This window comes from Scyliorhinus torazame, chromosome 4, assembly GCF_047496885.1.
Source record: "Scyliorhinus torazame isolate Kashiwa2021f chromosome 4, sScyTor2.1, whole genome shotgun sequence".
Lineage (NCBI taxonomy): Eukaryota > Metazoa > Chordata > Chondrichthyes > Carcharhiniformes > Scyliorhinidae > Scyliorhinus > Scyliorhinus torazame.
In genome coordinates, this window is record NC_092710.1 from 122547341 (window position 1) to 122568020 (window position 20680).

At 46.0% G+C, this 20680-nt stretch overlaps 1 protein-coding gene across 1 annotated transcript in view; it reads right to left on the bottom strand.

Annotated features, from left to right (window-relative positions):
• Window positions 1–319: 319 nt before the first annotated feature.
• The window catches only part of fam83b (family with sequence similarity 83 member B), an 80667-nt gene continuing 60306 nt past the window's right edge, over window positions 320–20680 (bottom strand). The window contains exons 4-5 of the mRNA XM_072498567.1: window positions 7304–7428; window positions 320–3724 (exon numbers count right to left, since the gene is read on the bottom strand). Coding sequence (XP_072354668.1) covers window positions 1537–3724; window positions 7304–7428 — 2313 coding nt within the window. The 3' untranslated portion in view covers window positions 320–1536. The remainder of the gene's footprint in view (window positions 3725–7303; window positions 7429–20680) is intronic.

Here is a 20680-nt window from a genome sequence, read left to right on the forward strand (position 1 = left end):
CATCCACACTGTCCAGCCCTGTCAGAATGTTATAGGTTTCAATGAGATCTCCTCTCATTCTTCTTGATTCCAGTGAACACAGGCCCAGTCAACCCAATCTCACTTCATACGACAATCCTGCCATCCCAGGAATCAGTCTGGGTGAACCTTCGGTGCATTCTTTGTATGGCAAGAATCACAGGATGAGTCAGCACCTTAAGGTGTGGAGAGCAGAACTTTGGAGGAATAGGCTAATAAAACACACAAACTGTGGGTTTGCAAATATTGGGAAGCAATATATCATTCAAAATAGTATGAAATTATACCAAGACATGTGATCTTAAAGTTTAAAAAAATCCCAAAAGTTTAATACATCAACCCCGGTTTTCACAAATCCCACTGTACAAAATAATTCAATAATATTTCTACCTCATGGTGCATTGGATTTACCACTATTTTACAGGAAACAATTACATATTGAAAAGCCCCAGTGGTTGTAACCATTGTACATTCTGGCAACAGCCGGGTCCCAAACAGTAACCATTTTCAGCTTTTCAAGAAACATTATCAGCTTGAGCATTTCCTGCAATTCTCAACTTTCCATCAATACTAATTTATAATACAAGGCATTGTAGATGCACAAAAAGCAGCGGAGCATGAGAAGGGGTTTGAATGTAGGAAAGATATCCAGCATTTGAAGGAGTTCAGGCATCCAATACAAGAAATCCAAGAAGCAGCAAGATAACTCTGCACTCTAAATCTGCAAAACTAAATTCGAAAGCTCAAATCTTCTGAAGTTATTTATTCTGAAGCAATCGAGACGCAGCCAAACAAAAGTATTTATCTTGTCACTATATCTTGTATTCTACGCATTGGACTTGAAATCACATGGGATCATGGTGCACTGATACTTGGTGCATTCTGAGTACTATTTCAAAGCAGGTGTTGTTATATAAAACTTGTTAACATTTGTAAAAAAAAAAGTGGCATGAGACTCATAAATTGTCTCGCAGTGTACATAGAACATAGAACAGTACAGCACAGTACACCCGCACGAGTCCTACAGGTTGGAGCAATCAGTCTCCCCATGAGTCTGAACTAATATGAGCTCCGGGCAGCATGGTGGCACAGTGGTTAGCATTGCTGCCTTACGGTGCCGAGGTCCCAGGTTCGATCCTGGATCTGAGTTACTGTCCGTGTGGAGTTTGCACATTCTCCCTGTGTTTGCGTAGGAATCACCCCACAACCCAAAGATGTGCAGGGTAGGTGGATTGGCCACACTAAATTGCCCCTTAATTGGAAAAAATTAATTGTGTCCTCTTAATTTTAAAGCAAAACTAATACGAGCTCCCCCGCTAAAAGGACGGGAAGCCCGAGGACACTTATGATTGAGATCTGTATAAAGTCGGTCAGGTAAGTAACCGACAGCTCACACCTGGCTGGGATCTGATGCAAATTGTAAATATAATTGCTTTGCAATAAGCCAAGTTTTTTTTTTGACCAACTCAGTTCGGACTCGTTTGTGGCCTACTAAAGTAATTTAAAAGCTTTGGCTCGTTACTTTTTATGCTTGAATGACCCCACAAACCGCTGCACAAATTTCTCAAACTTATTTTCATTCTGGGGCGTTGCATGATTCCCTTGAAATGAGAGGAATCTTGAACCATGGCGTGACTGATTCCTGAGAAAAGAGTTGTTGCTATCAGTCAACCTCACTCGTAATGGAGTTTGGTCAGCCACTTCTGGTTTCAAGTTATCACATTGCGACATGTATACTTTCTCAAAACGGCTGTAAACTCTCCGCTCCTTAGGTTGGTAGCTCAGTTTTGTGGCGTTGACCCTATTTTTCGACTCTTCAGGTTTTTGGTTCTTCAGATGAGAAGGGGGACTGGAACCTGCTTTCTCTTCTTTGTTACCTATGTCTGATTGGTGTTCCGTGGCAAATCTTGGAGCTGATGCATCTCCTTGACTCATGGCGTCCTGCCCATGCAAATGAGCATCTTCATTTAATTGTTCTTGGTTATTGGCATGAGCAGATTTTGGAGTGTTTGTGGAATTTGAAGATACGCTTGCTGTCTTTACTTTTTGCTCATTCCATGTGAATTTTGCTATTTTTCTCCTTTCCTGCTGGTCACTCTCAGAGGTCAATGTATCAGTACTGCTATTCATATTATTCGATGCATATGACCCTCTACTTCGAGGCCCATTGTCTCTTTTATCATTGGAGATGTTGAGCAGAGACCTGATCTTCTCTGAGCTTTTTTGAAGGAAATTTGAATGTTGCTCATGACTTTTGTTGGATTTCCCAAAATGCCACATCTTGGGAGATTCATTTCCATTTGTGTCAGTTAGAGAGTGGATTGATAAAGTCCTCCCTGAAGGGGAATTAAACTTTGTTTTTGGTAGTGTGAGGTGTCCCGATTCTTGTCTGGCGTTGTAATCTGGCTCTCTCTTTTGATCAGTCAGATGTGCTCGGAAGCTGTGACTATGACCACGCAGGAAATTGGGTCTTTGATTCACCTCTGTATCATTGTGCAAACATGATGAATCACTAGATAACTCTTCACCACCTCCTTGAGTTGGAGTTTTCAATTCATCGGATGAATGCTGTTTATCTGCATTGAACAATGAGTACCCAGTCCCACTCAATGTTTGCTCTTGAGGCGTTATTGACCCCGGGTTTGCACCAATAGTTGAAGCCGTTGATTCCGAGTCAGGGCTGATGACATCAGTCTGTTCCATCACAGGGGTCCTGAAAACCAGTGAAGAACGCAGTCGGGAATGTGCAAAATTGGGGTTAGTTTTAATTTCCGCCCTGTTCATTAATTCTAAATTTACTTGCATCCTGGGACCTAATGGATTTTCAAACCTGTCTGTTGTATTCAGATTGGTGTTGTCAAGTGGATCGGTGACAGAGTTCGTTGGAGGTCCAACTTTATCATTTAGGTAGCTTTCAATTCTCCAGTTCCGTAAGCCTGTCTTTTTCATATTTTCTAGGGTTGGCAGTTTGTGGGTGGAAGACAGGTGCAGAGTTTTGGGCCCATGATATGTATTGCGAATATTTGAGCTCCTTTCGAATTTCGGCGTTGTTCTGTTTTGGTTCAGACGCTCAAGAGCATCTCTAATGGTGCTGGACTTAAATTCACCTCTCGATGAAGAAGTAACACTTTCATTTTCTTCGAGCAAATTCTGGTCACTTCTTTGAAATAAGGGTTTGTGGTTTGCTGATCTATTCAGCAAAAGATAGGACGATGTTTCCGGCTGCTCGCCAGCATAACTATGTCGCTTCCAGTAATCGTTTCTCTCATATGTCTGCAGACGACTGATTCTGTTGGCAGCATCCAGACCATTTGTAATGGGAGGTCCAATATGTGAATTTCGGAGATTAAATTTATTATCAATATTGTTCCACTCATTTCGATGCATGTTTTGCCTTCCACTAAACTTTTGATATAATGTGTCAAGTGTATGCCTCTGGGGAATATTTCTGCTAAATGGCTGGTTCTGGCTAGATGATGAAGCAAACGAAGATCCTGAATGCGGGTAGATCCCAGTGTTAAGACGACTTTGCCACATTAATGGTTGCTTTCTTTCTCCCAATAATGCAGAGTTTTCAGTTGAAAACATGGCAGGGATATCTGATCGAGCATAGAGTGTCCGAAATTCTTCATCATAAGATTCTACCAGGTGCCCAGTGATCACTTGCACCATACTGAGGTTTATCTTTTCATAGGACCACATAAAGCTGAAAATAAATAATTTATCAATTTATTGTTGCAGAAGGATAAATAATGAGCACATCAAAAACTTGAAATTTCAAAACTGTTGAAGAATACTACAGAAATGGGTTGCTTTTAGTCACACAATTGTGCTTAAAATAAATCCCAGACAGTGAGGAGCGAGCTATATATTGATTACTTTTTTCCCCCTCATGCAGATGACACATCCCTTGAAGGCACTAACCTGCTGGTTACCCATCTCCCCCTCCTGACCCCCATGTCAGTGGATAATGTTAATTGTTCTCTCTCTTCACATACTATCCCTCTCTCCTTTTCATTAGGTGTCAGCACCTCACCATCCTTGCAAGCTACCATCCAATCTCCAGCTTTCATTTCTCAAGTATTTGAACGCATCATCAGTTCCCAACTCCATGCCCATCTTTCCTGTAATTCAATGTTTGAACCCCTCCAATCTGATTTCCACCCCTGCCATTGTACAAAAACAGCTCTTATCAAATTTGCAAATGACCTCTTATCTGTGATTGCAGCAAACTAGCTATCCTCATCCTCCACCTGTCTGCCATCTTTGACTGCACCATTACCCCAACCACCCCAATCCCCAAAGCCTATTGTCTTCCTGGATGGGACCGCATTCATCTGATTCCATTCTTACCTATCCAATCATAGCCAGAGAACCCACTGCAATGGCTTCTTTTCCTGTCACTGTATCGTTGCCTCCGGTATCCCTCCAGGATCTATCCTTGGTTCTCTCCTGTTTCTTATCTAATGCTGTCCCTTCAGTGACATCATCTGAAAACTTTGGGTTAATTTCCAGTTGTACGCCAATGATACCCAGCTGTATCACCACCTCTCTCAACTCTACTCTAAATTATCAGACTGTTTATTCGAAGAGGGAGAGAAGGAGAGAAGGATGAGGGGAAGAGGCAGAGAGGTGCGAGGGACAGAGGGAGAGAAGGCGCGAGGGGAAGAGGGAGAGAAGCTGCGAGGGGAAGAGGACATTCACGGCTAAATGAGCAGAAATTTCTTCTAATGAAACATTGGAATGACCAAAGCCATTGTCTTGGGTTCACCTCTGAGAAAATATGTTCGCCAGCTACCGATTCCATCATCTTCCCCAGCGAGTCTGAGGCTGAGCCAGATTGTCAACACCCTGGTGCCAAATATAACCCTCCCCTAAAATAAGGGTCCCACCACATGTCTTCACTCTCACTAAGACCGCCCTATTACCACTTCTGTAACATGTCCTGATTTCACTCCTGCCTTAATTCATCTGCTGCCAAAACCACCATTCATACCTTTCTTTCATCTGTGCTCGACTCTTCCAATGTATTCTTGGCTGGTCTCCTCCTTTCTACCATCCGTAAACCTGCGATCATCCAAAACTCTGCTGCCTGCATCCTTGCTCTTCCCAAATCTTGCTCACCCATCACCCCCAAACCTCTCTACTTCTCCTTATTTCTTTCAGAGGCACCTTAAAATATAACTATTTGACCAAGCTTTTGGTCATTTGCTCTATAATTTTCATATAGGAATAGGGAAATCCCTGGGAATTACAGACCAGTCAGTCTTACATCTGTGGTGAGCAAAATACAGGAAAGGATTCTGAAAGATAGGATTTATGATTATTTAGAAAAACATAGTTTGATTAAAGATAGTCATCATGGCTTTATGAGGGGCAGGCCATGCCTCACAAGACTCATTGAATTCTCTGAGGATGTGACGAGACACACTGATGAAGGTCAGGCAGCGGATGTGGTGTATATGGATTTCAGTGAGGCATTTGATAAGGTTCCCCATGGTAGGCTCATTCAGGAAGTCAGGGGCATGTGATACAGGGAAATTTGGCTGTCTGAACAGAATTGGCTGGCCGAAAGAAGACAGTGGGTGATAGTGGATGGAAAGTATTCCGTCTGGAGGTCAGTGACCAGTGGTGTCCCACAGGGATCTGTTCTGGGACCTCTGCTTTTTGTGGTTTTTATATATGACTTGAATGAGGAAGTGGAAGAGTGGGTTAGTAAGTTTGCCGATGACATGAAGGTTGGTGGAGTTGTAGATAGTGTCGAGCATTGACAGAATGCAGAGCTGGGCTGAGAAGTGGCAGATGGAGTTCAACCTAGATAAATGTGAAGTGATTCATTTTGGAAGGTCGAATTTGAATGCTGAACACAGGGTTAAAGGCAGGATTCTTGGAAGTGTGGAGCAGAGGGATCTTCTGGTTCATGTACACAGATCCCTCAAAGTTGTCACCCAGTTTGATAGGGTTGTTAAGATGGCATATGGTGTGTTGGTTTTAATTAACAGGGGGATTGAGTTTAAGAGCCGCGAGGTTTTGCTGCAGCTTTATAAAACTCTGGTTAGACTACACTTGGAATATTATGTCCAGTTCTGGTCACCTCGTTATAGGAAGGATGTGGATGCTTTGGAGAGGGTGCAGAGGAGATTTACCAGGATGCTGCCTGGACTGGGGGAGCATGTCTAACTTACATAGAATTTACATAGAATTTACAGTGCAGAAGGAGGCCAATCGGCCCATCGAGTTTGCACCGGCTCTTGGAAAGAGCACCCTACCCAAGGTCAACACCTCCACCCTATCCTCATAGCCCAGTAACCCCACCCAACACTAAGGGCAATTTAGGACACCAAGGGCAATTTATCATGGCCAATCCACCTAACCTGCACATCTTTGGACTGTGGGAGGAAACCGGAGCCCCCGGAGGAAACCCACGCACACACGGGGAGGATGTGCAGACTCCGCACAGATAGTGACCCAAGCCGGAATTGAACCTGGGACCCTGGAGCTGTGAAGCAATTGTGCTATCCACAATGCTACCGTGCTGCGCCTAATGAAGAAAGGTTGAGGGAGATCGGGTTTTTCTCACTGGGGCGAATAAGGAAGAGAGGTGACTTGATAGAGGTGTACAAGGTGATGAGAGGCATGGATAGAGTGGATAGCCAGAGACGTTTTCCCAGGGTGGAAATGGCTGACACAAGGGGACATAATTTTGAGGTGATTGGAAGATATAGGGGAGTTGTCAGAGGTAGGTTCTTTACACAGTGAGTGGTGGGTGCGTAGAATCCACTGCCAGCAGAGGTGGTGGAGTCAGAGTCATGAGGGAGCGACTCTTGGACAGGCACATTGAAGGGGTATAGGTTAGGTTGATCTTAGATTAGGATAAATGGTCGGCACATTGTGGGCCGAAGGGCCAGTACTGTGCTGTACTGTTCTATTCTATGTTTTATATGTGATTGTGTCAAATCTCACTTTATCACGCTTCTGTGAAGTGTCTGTGAAGTGTCTTGTGACATTTTGTTCTGTTAATGGTACCATATAAAGGGAGCTGTTTAAGGATGATACACCAACTCTGAAACAGTATTCAGAGCCTAAACAGCTATTCCTTAGCCTTTGTGAGAAAGGTAGAATGTGGGCTGTTTTTTTAATGAGATATTAGCTTACATCACATTACTGGTATTTATTTTTGTTAGCATGGCTAATACTTTTATTCATGACTTCCTTATATTTATGCCCTCTAGTTTCAGTCTCCCAGAGAAATTGTTGCTGTATGTATAATTATATAGCACGTTACCTGTATGTTCCATAAACCACTGTCTTACAGTCAACCAGAAGAAATTTTTCCATCATCTTCCCATGGAACTTGCTTCCAGATCTGCAAAGGTAATCTAAACCCTTGACTGTCCGAACTCTCATGCTCTGTTAAAGAAGGTGGTTGGAATTAGAAGCATTGGACATTCAACAGCAACAAAATAGAATGAAAATAGCACATTAGTCTATTAAACCTGTTAGCAGAAAGAAGTGAAATATCGTAATTAATAATGAAATTAATATCCATCATTGACACATCTGAGTACATTGGTCACGTCCCTATATGTAAATCATCATACATTATTAAGAACTTGGAGGAAACAAGTATTTCTCTAATTCCCAACTTGATTCACCCTGATATGAACTAATAACAGTCACAACAAATCTGACACTTCCAAAGCTCTTCTTCCTCGCCTCCCATTTTCCTCTATCCATAAACTGGAACTCATCCAAAGACTCCACTACCTATATCCTACCTGGCACCAAGTCCTCCGCACTCATCATCCCTGTGCTCAGTGACCTACATGGCATCTAGTCTGGTAACGCTCAATTTTTAAAATGTCTGACCCTTTTTTCAAATCCTGCAATGGCCTCACCCTCTCCTTATCCTTGTAATCTTCTCAAACCCCTTGTTCCTCCACAACATGTGCACACTGGGGTGGGGAGGGGCAGTTGGTGATCGGAGGGCTTGGAAGGAGAGAAGAGCCCGGGGAAGCATGGGGGAGAAGAGGGTTGGAGGTCAGGGGAAGATTAATAAGATTGGTGGGAGTTGTATAATAGTGGGGTAGGATGTGGTGTAACTCCAGGCACGCTGAATCCAGCAGGTAGATGGTAAGACACTTTTGACATTTATCTTCTGAATTGTCCTAGGTCTCTGTATTCCTAGTCCAATGACAGTACCACCACCTCCCCCTTGATCTTTAACCTCTCTGCTTTTGCGCAGTAGCATAGTGATTAGCATTGTTGCTTCAAAGCGGTTCGATTCCTGGCTTGGGTTACTGGCTGTGCGGAGTCTGCACATTCTCCCCGTGTCTGCGTGGGTTTCCTCCGAGTGCTACGGTTTCCTCCCACAAGTCCCAAAAGACATGCTTGTTAGGCGAATTGGATATTCTGAATTCTTCCTCCGTGTACCAGAACAGGCGCCAGAGTGTGGCGACTAGGGGCTTTTCACAGTAACTTCATTGCAGTGTTAATATAAGCCTACTTGTGGCAATAATAAAGATTATTACTATTTTCACCCTCTCTGATTTCTTTGCTGAACTCCTCCATTTGGCCTGCAAGTGTAGCCCTCAGCTTCCAGATGCGTGCCATTTTAATTCTGTCTGACCTCTCTGACCTCAGCCTCTTACACTGTTCCAATAAGATTCAGCGTAAGCTCAAGTTGGAACTTGCGCAGCCTTCCAAATGCAACACTGAGTTCAACAGTTTCCGATCAAAACCACCAGTTCCAGGTTTTCAAGATAGCAGGCGCTGTTACCGAATCTGCTGCTTCTGTTTACACTCCTATAGACACATCTTTTGTTCCTTTACTCGTCTCATTCCCATCCCCGTTGGCCCTGCAGCATCATCACTTTTGTCATTTAATTTTTCTTCTGCCTTTTACCTTATCACAGACCTTCCCTTTTGTTCTTTCCCCTCTCCCTCCTTCCCTTGCCCCTGTACTTACTGAAAACCTGTGACAACTCCTTCCAGCTCTGATGAAGGGTCATCAAGCTGCAACGTAAACTCAGTTTCTCTTTGTGCAAATGCTACCTGGCATGCTGAGCATTTCCAGCGACAATATTTCACATTTGTATTAGCAATCCAGGGGGCTGGATTAATAATCTGAGCATATAAATTCAATTCCCACCATGGCGGCTTGTGAATTTAAGTTCAATCTGTCCCTGTTGCTCAGAAGGGAAGGGGGGGAGAGGAGTAGAGCATTAGTCATTGGAGACTCCATAGTTAAGGGGAGAGATAGGAGATTCTGTGGGAACGAAAGAGACTCGCGGTTGGTGTGTTGCCTCCCAGGTGCCAGGGTGCGTGATGTCTCGGATCGTGTTTTCGGGATCCTTAAGGGGGAGGGGGAGCAGCCCCACGTCGTGGTCCACATAGGTACCAACGACATAGGTAGGAAAAGGGATAGGGATGTAAGGCAGGAATTCAGGGAGCTAGGGTGGAAATTTCGATCTAGGACAAACAGAGTTATTATCTCTGGGTTGTTACCCGTGCCACGTGATAGCGAGACGAGGAATAGGGAGAGAGGGGACATAGCTTTAAATTGAGGGGAGATAGATATAAGACAGATGTCAGAGGTAGGTTCTTTACTCAGAGAGTAGTAAGGGCGTGGAATGCCCTGCCTGTAACAGTAGTGGACTCGCCAACACTAAGGACATTCAAATGGTCATTGGATAGACATATGGACGATAAGGGAATAGTGTAGATGGGCTTTAGAGTGGTTTCACAGGTCGGCCCAACATCGAGGGCCGAAGGGCCTGTACTGCGCTGTAATGTTCTATGTTCTATCAGGTCAAAAAAATCTAAAATAAAAGGGTTGTATTGGTAATGATGATCATGAAGTATCATATTGATGCAAAAGCCCACCTGCTTTACTAAAATCCTTAATTTAGGAAATGAAATCTGCCATCTGTACCTGGTGTGGTCGATATATGAAGTCCTAATGCACAACTGCATTTGTGGCTGACTCTTAATTGTCCTCTTTCCTGGCCGAGAAGGCCATTCAGTTGTATCAAACTAAGTCAAAGACATCTAATGAAAATAAAACCAAACGCATCACCCAGCATCAAGCTAGGCAATAGATTCAGAAACAACAATGCTACACCAAGCCTTGTTGCTCCCTGCAAGATTTGCCTAACCAACATCTGTAAATACGCCAAATTTGGGAAAGTTATGCCATAGACTAGTCAAGCAATAGCTTGGCAGAGCCATAGTCAGCAAATCATAACTTTCAGCCAATTCCCCCAAATCCTCCCATCATAACTTCTGGTATATCAAGCCACAGGCCCAAGAGACTTGGCAGCACAGTGGTATACAGTCAGGAGAGTGTGGCACTGGGATTCCTCAACATTGACTCTGGACCTCATGAAGTCTCATGGCATCACATCACAGTCAGGGAAACAACCCATTATCCTCCCTCAGGTGATGAATCAGAACTTCTCCATGTTGAACCCCAATTGGATGAAGCACTGAGGGTAGTGAGAGCACAGAGCTCAGTTTGAAGAACTTAGGAGAAATAGGACATTCAGCCTATCGAGTCTGCTCCTCCATTCAGTGAGATCATGACTGATCTGATATGATAATCCTCAACTCCAATTTCCTACCTTATCCACCTAACCCTCAATTCCCTTACTGATTAAAAATCTCTCTATTTCAGCTTTGCACATACTTAATAACCCAGTCTCTACAGCTATCTGTAGTAAAGAATTCCACAGGTTCACTTCCCTCAAAGAAATGGGGCGGGATTCTCGGGGAATCGGTGGGGCAGGCAGAAACGGCACATTGGAGTGGCGGGAACCACTCCAGCGTTGGCCGCCCCAAAGGTGCGGAATCTTCTGCACCTTCAGGGACTAGGCCGGCGTCGGAATAGTTTACGCCCCGCCGACCGGCGTGGAAGGCCTTTGGCGCTGCGCCAGCCGGCGCCAAAAGGACTCTGCCAGCCAGCGCGGGTCCATGCATGCACGGAGTGTCAGCGACTGCTGACATCATCCCCGCGCATGCGCAGGGGGGTTCACCTTCGCACCGGCCATCACGGAGGATTACGCGGCCGGCGCATAGGAATAGAGTGCCCCCACAGCACAGGCCCGCCCGCGGTTTGGTGGGCCCCGATCGCAGGCCAGGCCACCGTGAGGGCACCCCCGGGGCCAAATCGCCCTGCGCCCCCCCCCCGAGGACCCCGGAGCCCGCCCGTGCCGCCAGGTCCCGCCGGTCAGGGACCAACTCCAATTTACGCCGGCGGGACCTGCATAGAATGGGCGGGACTTCGGCCCATCGCGGGCCGGAGAATCGGGGGGGGAGAGCCTGCCGACGGCGCGGCGTGACTCCTGCCCCTGCCAAATTTCCGGCGCCAGGGAATTCAGCTGCCGGCGGGGGTGGGATTCACGCCGCGCCCCCAGCGATTCTCCAACCCGCCGGGGGGGGTCGGAGAATCCCGCCCAAGAAATTTCCTCTCATCTCGGTCTTAAATGCACGATATTCTCTCAGCATCTACTCTGTCAAGCCTCCTGAGAATCCTAAATGTCTCAATAAGGTCACCTCTCATTGTTCTAAACTTCAATGAGTACGGGCCCAACGTACCCAAACTCTCCTCATGAGAAAATCCCTTCTCCAGACCCAGTATCAACCCAGTGAACCGTCTCTGAACTGCCTCCAATGCCAGTATATCTTTTCTTAGAAAAGGGTACCAAAACTGTTCACAGTTCAACGTTAGCCACTGATTGCATCTCACCACTCTTGACGTGAGCTGGCCAAGAACATAGCTGGAGCACACCATTGCCAGATTGGGTTTGTGGCAGAGAGTTAGAGAACAAACATAAGGGGGGAAAAAAGCTTTGATTTTGTCTTCACTGATCTACCTGTCACAAAACCATTTGTCCGTGGTAACATTGGTAGCAGTGGTCGCTGAGTGGACACGGGGTTCTGTCTTCACTCTGAAGTCACCCTCCAGTGTGCTGTGTGACGTAACCAGCGTGCAAAATTCAGAACATTCGAGAAGTCCAAAACCGGGCACTATGAGCCATCAACAGCAGCAGGATTGTTTCCAACAATCCCTAAGTTTATGAACTGGTATATCGCTCACTCAACAATTACCACCAAGTCAAGGGATCAACATTGGTTCAATGAGGGACATAGTAAAGAATGCCAGGAGCAGCATCAGACGTCTCTGAGAAAGAGGTGCGAACATGGTGAAGCTACAGCACAGGACGACAAACATGCTGAACAGCCGAAGCGGTACCCTGTAGGCAGAACTAAGCATTCCCACAGCCAACAAATCAAATCAAAGCTTTGCAGTCACGTCACATCCACGGTGGAAATTTAAATAACTAACTGGAGGATGAAGCACTACAAACATCTCCATTCTCAATGATGTGATGACCCAGCACGAATGCTAAAGACAAGGCTGAAGCAATGATCCTCAGCCAGAATTGCAGAGTGGATAATCCATCTTGGACTCCTCCTGAGGTCCAACAATAACAAATGTAAATTTTCAGACAAGTCGCTTCACTCATGTGGCATCAAGAAATGGCTGAGCGCACCTGGATACCGCAAAGGCCATGGGGCCTGACAACATTCCAGCTGCAGTATTGAAAACTTGTACTCTAGAACTAGCTGTCCAGTATCGAAACATAGACCTCTATCCACCTATGTGGAAAATTGCATCAGTATGGCCTCTCCAAAACAAGCAGAACAAATCCAATCAGTCCAGTTACCACCACATTGGTCTACTCCCGTCATCAGTAAAGTGATGGTAGTGGTCACTGACAGTGCTATCAAGTAGCACTTACTCCGCAATAACCTGCTTATTGATGCTAGGTTTGGATTCCATCAGGACCACGTGGTTCCTGATTTCATTACAACCTTGGTCCAAATAAGAGGTGAATTCCAGAGGTGAGGTGAGATTGGCTGCTCATGACATCAAGGCAGCACTTGATCAGCGTGACACCAAACAGCACGAGTGAAGTTGAAGTCATTGGACCGGCGGGAGTCATACCTAGCACAAAGGAAGATGGTCATGGTTATTGGAGACCAATTTAGGGGCTGGTTTAGCACAGGGCTAAATAGCTGGCTTTTAAAGCAGACCAAGGCAGGCCAGCAGCGCGGTTCAATTCCCGTACCAGCCTCCCCGAACAGGCGCCGGAATGTGACGACTAGGGGCTTTTCACAGTAACTTAATTTGAAGCCTGCTTGTGGCAATAAGCGATTTTCATTTCATTTTCATTTCATTTCATCTCAGTCTCAGGAGATTGCTGTAGCCATTCCTCAGGGTTGGGTCCTATTATTGTCCTGGGCCCAATAATCATTACACATCACAAAACTTGTTATAAAGCACAGCCACTGAACCATCAATTTCCTTCCCTCCATCATAAGCAAATGTTCACTGATGAATGTAGAGTGTTCAGTTCCAATCATAGATCCTCAAATAATGAAGCAGCTCATGCCTGCATCTAGACCCGGGCTACATTCAGGTGAGGGTTGCTAAGTGCTAAGTAGCATTCCTGCCACACAAGTGTCAGTCAATGACCAAAAAGGAGAGAATCTAACCATTTCCCCTTGATAATAATAATAATCTTTATTGTCACAAGTAGGTTTACATTAACACTGCAATGAAGTTACTGTGAAAATCCCCTCGTCGCCACACTCCAGCACCTGTTCGGGTACACAGAGGGAGAATTCCGAATGCCCAAATTACCCAACAGCACGTCTTTCAGGACTTGTGGGAGGAAACCGGAGCACCCGGAGGAAATCCGCGCAGACACGGGGAGAGCGTGCAGACTCCACACAGGCAGTGACCCAAGACAGGAATCGAACCTGGGTCCCTGGCGCTGTGAAGCAACAGTGCTCACCACTGTGCTATCAATGGCATTGCATAGTCGAATTCCCCCCCCCCCCCCCCCCCAACCATTAACATCCACGGAGTCAGCATTGACCAGGACCTTAACAGGACCAAATACTGCGGCAACAGGAGCAGATCCGAGGCGAGGTATTCCACAGTGACCTTGTTACACTCCAACACTTTCCCAACATCTATAAACACAAGTCAAGAATGTGGAGTACTCTGCACTTAGCTGGATTGATTTGTCCAGTAATAACATCAGCTGGGATTATAACATCATCCAGGCCAAAGCAGCCCATTTGATTGAAATCCCCAGCCACCATCTTAAGTATTCACTCCCTCTGCCACCAGCGTAGTAGCTGCAAAATGTAACATTTCCAAGATGTGCTGCAGCAACTCATCAAGGTTCCCATGACAGCTCCTTCCAAAACCCACAACTCTACCACCCCGAAGAACAAGTACATCAGTAGTATGGGGACAGCACCATCTCCAGTTTCCCTCCCAAGTCACACACCATCTTGACTTGGAAACATATTGCCATTTATCAATGTCGCTGGATCAAATTCTTGGAACTCCCTGTCCGACAGCACTGTGGGAGTGCCTACTGCAGGGGTTCAAGGTGACAGTTCACCACCACCCTCTCAGGGGCAATTAGGGATGTGTATAAATGCTGGTGTAGCCAGGGATGCCCAAACTCTGAATGAATATAGAAAATGTAAACAATTGGGTGGAAAATGTTGGGTGCCACAGATCGGTTTTGAGCTTTGCATTGCTATCATCAGTAAATTTGATCTCTTATTGAGTTTCTGGCTGGAATTTTCCCAGCCCCAAAGAGGAAGTGGGCAAGGTGTATGGAATATCCAAAGGGAAATATCAGTCTGGCTCCCCAATGTGTCTCTGCATTGTTGCGCTTTTATCCGAGGAAGTCACCCTGCAGCAAAGGATACCCGCTGAGCACTGGTGGGGAGCCAATTAAATGTATAAATAGCCATTATTTCACCAGCCCAATGAAATGTTTGCAATGCAGTCCAGGTCTCGGGCAATGTCAGGAGCTAAGCATCTCAGAACAGCCAAAACACACAGCCGGGAGTCATCACTGTTGCAATTGACATTGAGATCAATTACTGGGGCAAAACAGCAAGGTGCAGAGCAGGACTAAATAAATTAACAAATTAATCAGAAACAGATAAGAAGGCAGAATAACATGTATAAATCCTGTAGGGAGAGCGGTGAAGGGGTTCACCCCGAGGAATACAGAACATACAGAAACTTAATGAGAGCAACAAAGAAGGATCTGTAAAAACTTTAGCTGTAGAAATAAATCTAACAGTAAGGAAAACTTTCAGTTGTTCAAGTGAGAAGGTAGGTGAAGACATGTGAACAAAGTAGAATCTGAGGATGAGTGCAAAGTAATGAGCATAATTATTATAATGAGTGGAGGTGCTGGCGCAGTGGTGTTGTCGCTTGACTAGTAATCCACAGAGACCCAGGGAAATGCTCTGGGGACCAGTTTCAAATCCCACCCCTGCAGATGATGTAAGTTAAACTCAATAAAACATCTAGAACATAGAACATAGAACAATACAGCGCAGTACAGGCCCTTCGGCCCACGATGTTGCACCGAAACAAAAGCCATCTAACCTACACTATGCCATTATCATCCATATGTTTATCCAATAAACTTTTAAATGCCCTCAATGTTGGCGAGTTCACTACTGTAGCAGGTAGGGCATTCCACGGCCTCACTACTCTTTGTGTAAAGAACCTACCTCTGACCTCTGTCCTATATCTATTACCCCTCAGTTTAAAGCTATGTCCCCTCGTGCCAGCCATTTCCATCCGCGGGAGAAGGCTCTCACTGTCCACCCTATCCAACCCCCTGATCATTTTGTATGCCTCTATTAAGTCTCCTCTTAACCTTCTTCTCTCCAACGAAAACAACCTCAAATCCATCAGCCTTTCCTCATAAGATTTTCCCTCCATACCAGGCAACATCCTGGTAAATCTCCTCTGCACCCGCTCCAAAGCCTCCACCTCCTTCCTATAATGCGGTGACCAGAACTGTACGCAATACTCCAAATGCGGCCGTACCAGAGTTCTGTACAGCTGCAACATGACCTCCCGACTCCGGAACTCAATCCCTCTACCAATAAAGGCCAACACTCCATAGGCCTTCTTCACAACCCTATCAACCTGGGTGGCAACTTTCAGGGATCTATGTACATGGACACCTAGATCCCTCTGCTCATCCACACTTTCAAGAACTTTACCATTAGCCAAATATTCCGCATTCCTGTTATTCCTTCCAAAGTGAATCACCTCACACTTCTCTACATTAAACTCCATTTGCCACCTCTCAGCCCAGCTCTGCAGCTTATCTATATCCCTCTGTAACCTGCTACATCCTTCCACACTATCGACAACACCACCGACTTTAGTATCGTCTGCAAATTTACTCACCCACCCTTCTGCGCCTTCCTCCAGGTCATTGATAAAAATGACAAACAGCAACGGCCCCAGAACAGATCCTTGTGGTACTCCACTTGTGACTGTGCTCCATTCTGAACATTTCCCATCAACCACCACCCTCTGTCTTCTTTCAGCTAGCCAATTTCTGATCCACATCTCTAAATCACCCTCAATCCCCAGCCTCCGTATTTTCTGCAATAGCCTACCGTGGGGAACCTTATGAAACGCTTTGCTGAAATCCATATACACCACATCAACTGCTCTACCCTCATCTACCTGTTCAGTCACCTTCTCAAAGAACTCAATAAGGTTTGTGAGGCATGACCTACCCTTCACAAAGCCATGCTGACTATCCCTGATCATATTATTCCTATCTAGATGATTATAAATCTTGTCTCTTATAATCCCCTCCAAGACTTTACCCACTACAGACGTGAGGCTCACCGGTCTATAGTTGCCGGGGTTGTCTCTGCTCCCCTTTTTGAACAAAGGGACCACATTTGCTGTCCTCCAGTCCTCTGGCACTATTCCTGTAGCCAATGATGACATAAAAATCAAAGCCAAAGGTCCAGCAATCTCTTCCCTGGCCTCCCAGAGAATCCTAGGATAAATCCCATCAGGTCCCGGGGACTTATCTATTTTCAGCCTGTCCAGAATTGCCAACACCTCTTCCCTACGTACCTCAATGCCATCTATTCTATTAGCCTGGGGCTCAGCATTCTCCTCCACAACATTATCTTTTTCCTGAGTGAATACTGACGAAAAATATTCATTTAGTATCTCGCCTATCTCTTCAGACTCCACACACAATTTCCCATCCCTGTCCTTGACTGGTCCTACTCTTTCCCTAGTCATTCGCTTATTCCTGACATACCTATAGAAAGCTTTTGGGTTTTCCTTGATCCTTCCTGCCAAATACTTCTCATGTCCCCTCCTTGCTCGTCTTAGCTCTCTCTTTAGATCCTTCCTCGCTACCTTGTAACTATCCATCGCCCCAACTGAAACTTCACACCTCATCTTCACATAGGCCTCCTTCTTCCTCTTAACAAGAGATTCCTCTTCCTTGGTAAACCACGGTTCCCTCGCTCGACGCCTTCCTCCCTGCCTGACCGGTACATACTTATCAAGAACACGCAGTAGCTGATCCTTGAACAAGCCCCACTTATCCAGTGTGCCCAACACTTGCAGCCTACTTCTCCACCTTATCCCCCCCCCCAAGTCACGTCTAATGGCATCATAATTGCCCTTCCCCCAGCTATAACTCTTGCCCTGCGGTGTATACTTTTACCGGTGTACACCTAAACCCCGGAACCTGCAACATCCATTCCTGTCCCTGCTCTATCCATGTCTCCGGTGGAATTAAAAGTCTGATGACCATGAACCATTGTCGATTGTCGTAAAAATGCATGTGGTTCACAAATGTCCTTTAGGGAAGGAAACCTGCTGTCCTTACCTGGTCTGGCCTACATGTGACTCCAGACCCACAGCAATGTGATTGACTCTTAAATGCCCTTTGAAATGGGCAGCTGTGCTCAAATGTCAAAAAGGAATGAAACTGGACAGACTACCCAGCATCGACCTAGGCACGGGAAATAACAACAGCAAACATAGCCCTGTCGATCATGCAAATTCCTCACAGACTAGTTAAGCAACAGCCTGACATAGTTATACTCATGGAATCATACCTCACAGACAATGTCCCACACACCATTATCACCATCCAAGGGTATGGCCTATCCCACCAGCAGGACAGGCCCAGCAGACGGGGTGCACACCACTTGGAAGAACCACTGAGGGCGGCAAGGGTGCAGAATGTGCTCTGGGTGGGGGACTTCAATGGCACCGAGAGTGGCTTGGTCGTACCACCACAGATCGAACTGGCTGAGTACGAAAGGACATAGCTGCTACACTAGGTCTGCAGCAGGTAGTAAGGAAACCAACAAGAGGGAAAAACATACTTGACCTTATCCTTGCTAACCTGCCATCCCTAACCTGTAGACAAAGTCCTGTCTTCAAATTGATGATACCCTTTGTGTTGTGTGGGACTACCACCAAGCTAAATTGGATAAACTTTGAACAGATCTAGCAACTCAAGAAAGGGCATCCATGAGGCATTGTGGACCATCAGCAGCAGCAGAAATGTATTTAACCACAATCTGCAACGTCATGGCCCAGCATATCCCTCACTCTACCATTATCACCAAGCCAGGGGTACAACCCCGGTTCAATGAGGGGAGCAGGAGAGCATGCCAGGAGCAACATCAGGCATTCCGAAAAATGAGGCGTCAACCTGGTGACGCTACAACACAGGACTACTTGTGTGCCAAACAGCAGAAGCAGCAAGTAATAGACAGAGCTAAGCGATTCCACAACAAAAGCATAAGATCCAAGCTCTGAAGTCCTGCTACATCATTCGTGAATGGTGGTGGATAAGTAAACAACTCACTGGAAGAGGAGGCTCCACAAATGTTCCCATCCTCAATGATGGAGGAGCCCAGCACATCTGTGAAAAAGACAAGGCTGAGGCATTTGTTATAATCTACAGCCAGAAGTGCCGAGTGGATGATCCATCTCAGTCTCCCCCGGAGGTCCCCAGCATCAAAGATGTCAGTCTTCAGCCAATACAATTCACTCCACATGATATCAAAACATGGCTAAAGGCACTGGATACTGCAAAGGCTATGGGCCCTGACAATATTCCAGCAATAGTACTGAAGACGTGCTGCAGAACTTACTGCACCCCTAACCAATCTGTTCCAGTACAGCTATAACACTGACATCTACCCAGCAATGTGGAAAATTGCCCAGCTATGTCCTGTACATAGGAATCAGGACAAATCCAACCAAGTCAATTCCTGCCCTATCAACCTACTCTCCATCATCAGCAAAGTGATGGAAGGAATCATCAACAGTTCTATCAAGTGGCACTTACTCAGCAATAACCTGCTCCCGAATGCTCAGTTTGGGTTCCATCAGGGTCACTCAGCTTGTGACCTAATTACAGCCTTGGTTCAAACATGGACAAAATAGCTGAATGTCAGAGGTGAGGTGACCGAGTACAGCATCAAAGAGCCCTAGCTGAACTGGAGTCAATGGGAATCATATGGAAAACTCTCCACTGGTTGGAGTCATACCTGGCACAAAGGAAAATGGTTGTGGTTATTGGAGGTCAATCATCTCAGCTCCAGGACATCACTGCAGGAGTACCTCAGGGCAATGCCCTGGGCCCAACCATCTTCAACTGCTGCATAAATGACCTCCCTTCCATCATAAGGTCAGAAGTTGGGATGTTTGCAGATGACTGCACAATGTTCAGCACCATTTGCAACTTCTCAGATACTGAAGCAGTCCATGTCCAAATGCAGCAAGACCTGGACAATATCCCGGCTTGGGCTGAGAAGTGACAACTAACAAGTGTCAGGCAACAAGAGTGGATCTAACTATTACCCCTTGACATTCAATGGCATTACCATCGCTGAATTCCCCATAATCAACATCCTGGCGGTTACTATTAACAAGAAATTGAACTGGACTAGCCATATAAACACTTTAGCTACCAGAGCAGGTCAAAGACTAGGAATCCTGTGGTGAGTAACTCACCTCCTGACCCCCCAAAGCCTGTCCGCCATCAACAAGGCACAAGTCAGGAGTGTAATGGAATAGAGTGTAATGGAATACTCTCCCCTTGCCTGGACGAGTGCAGCTCCAACAACACTCAAGAAGCTCAACATCATCCTGGATAAAGCAGCCGCTTGATTGCTTCCCCTTCCACAAACATGCAAACCCTCCACTACCGACGAACAGTGTCAGCCGTGAGTACATCCACAAGATGCACTGCAGTAGCTCACCAAGGTTCCTTAGACAACACCTTCCAAACCCACTAGAAGGACAAGAATCATAGAATCATGAAATTTACAGTGCAGAAAGAAGCCATTCGGCCCATTGAGTCTGCACCGGCCCTTGGAAAGTGCACCCTACCCAAGCCCACACCATCATTCTATCTCCGTAACACAGTAACGCCACCCAACATTTTTTGGACACTAAGGGCAATTTAGCATGGCCAATCCACCTAACCTGCACATCTTTGGACTGTGGGAGGGAACCAGAGCACCAGGAGGAAAACTTATCCGGAATCGGGATGGGAGAGGACTCTTCTGGAATTCCAGACGGCCGTTATGTCTTGTGAGATCCACCGCGATCTCGCGAGACGTCGCAATCTGGATCCCGTCCAATAGACCTGCCAATGCCAGATCAAACCGGTTCCCGGGATCCACCAGCCTTTCCGAGGAGACCCCAGCCAGGCGCTGTTTAGCACTGGTCCCCATAAACAGGAACAGGTGG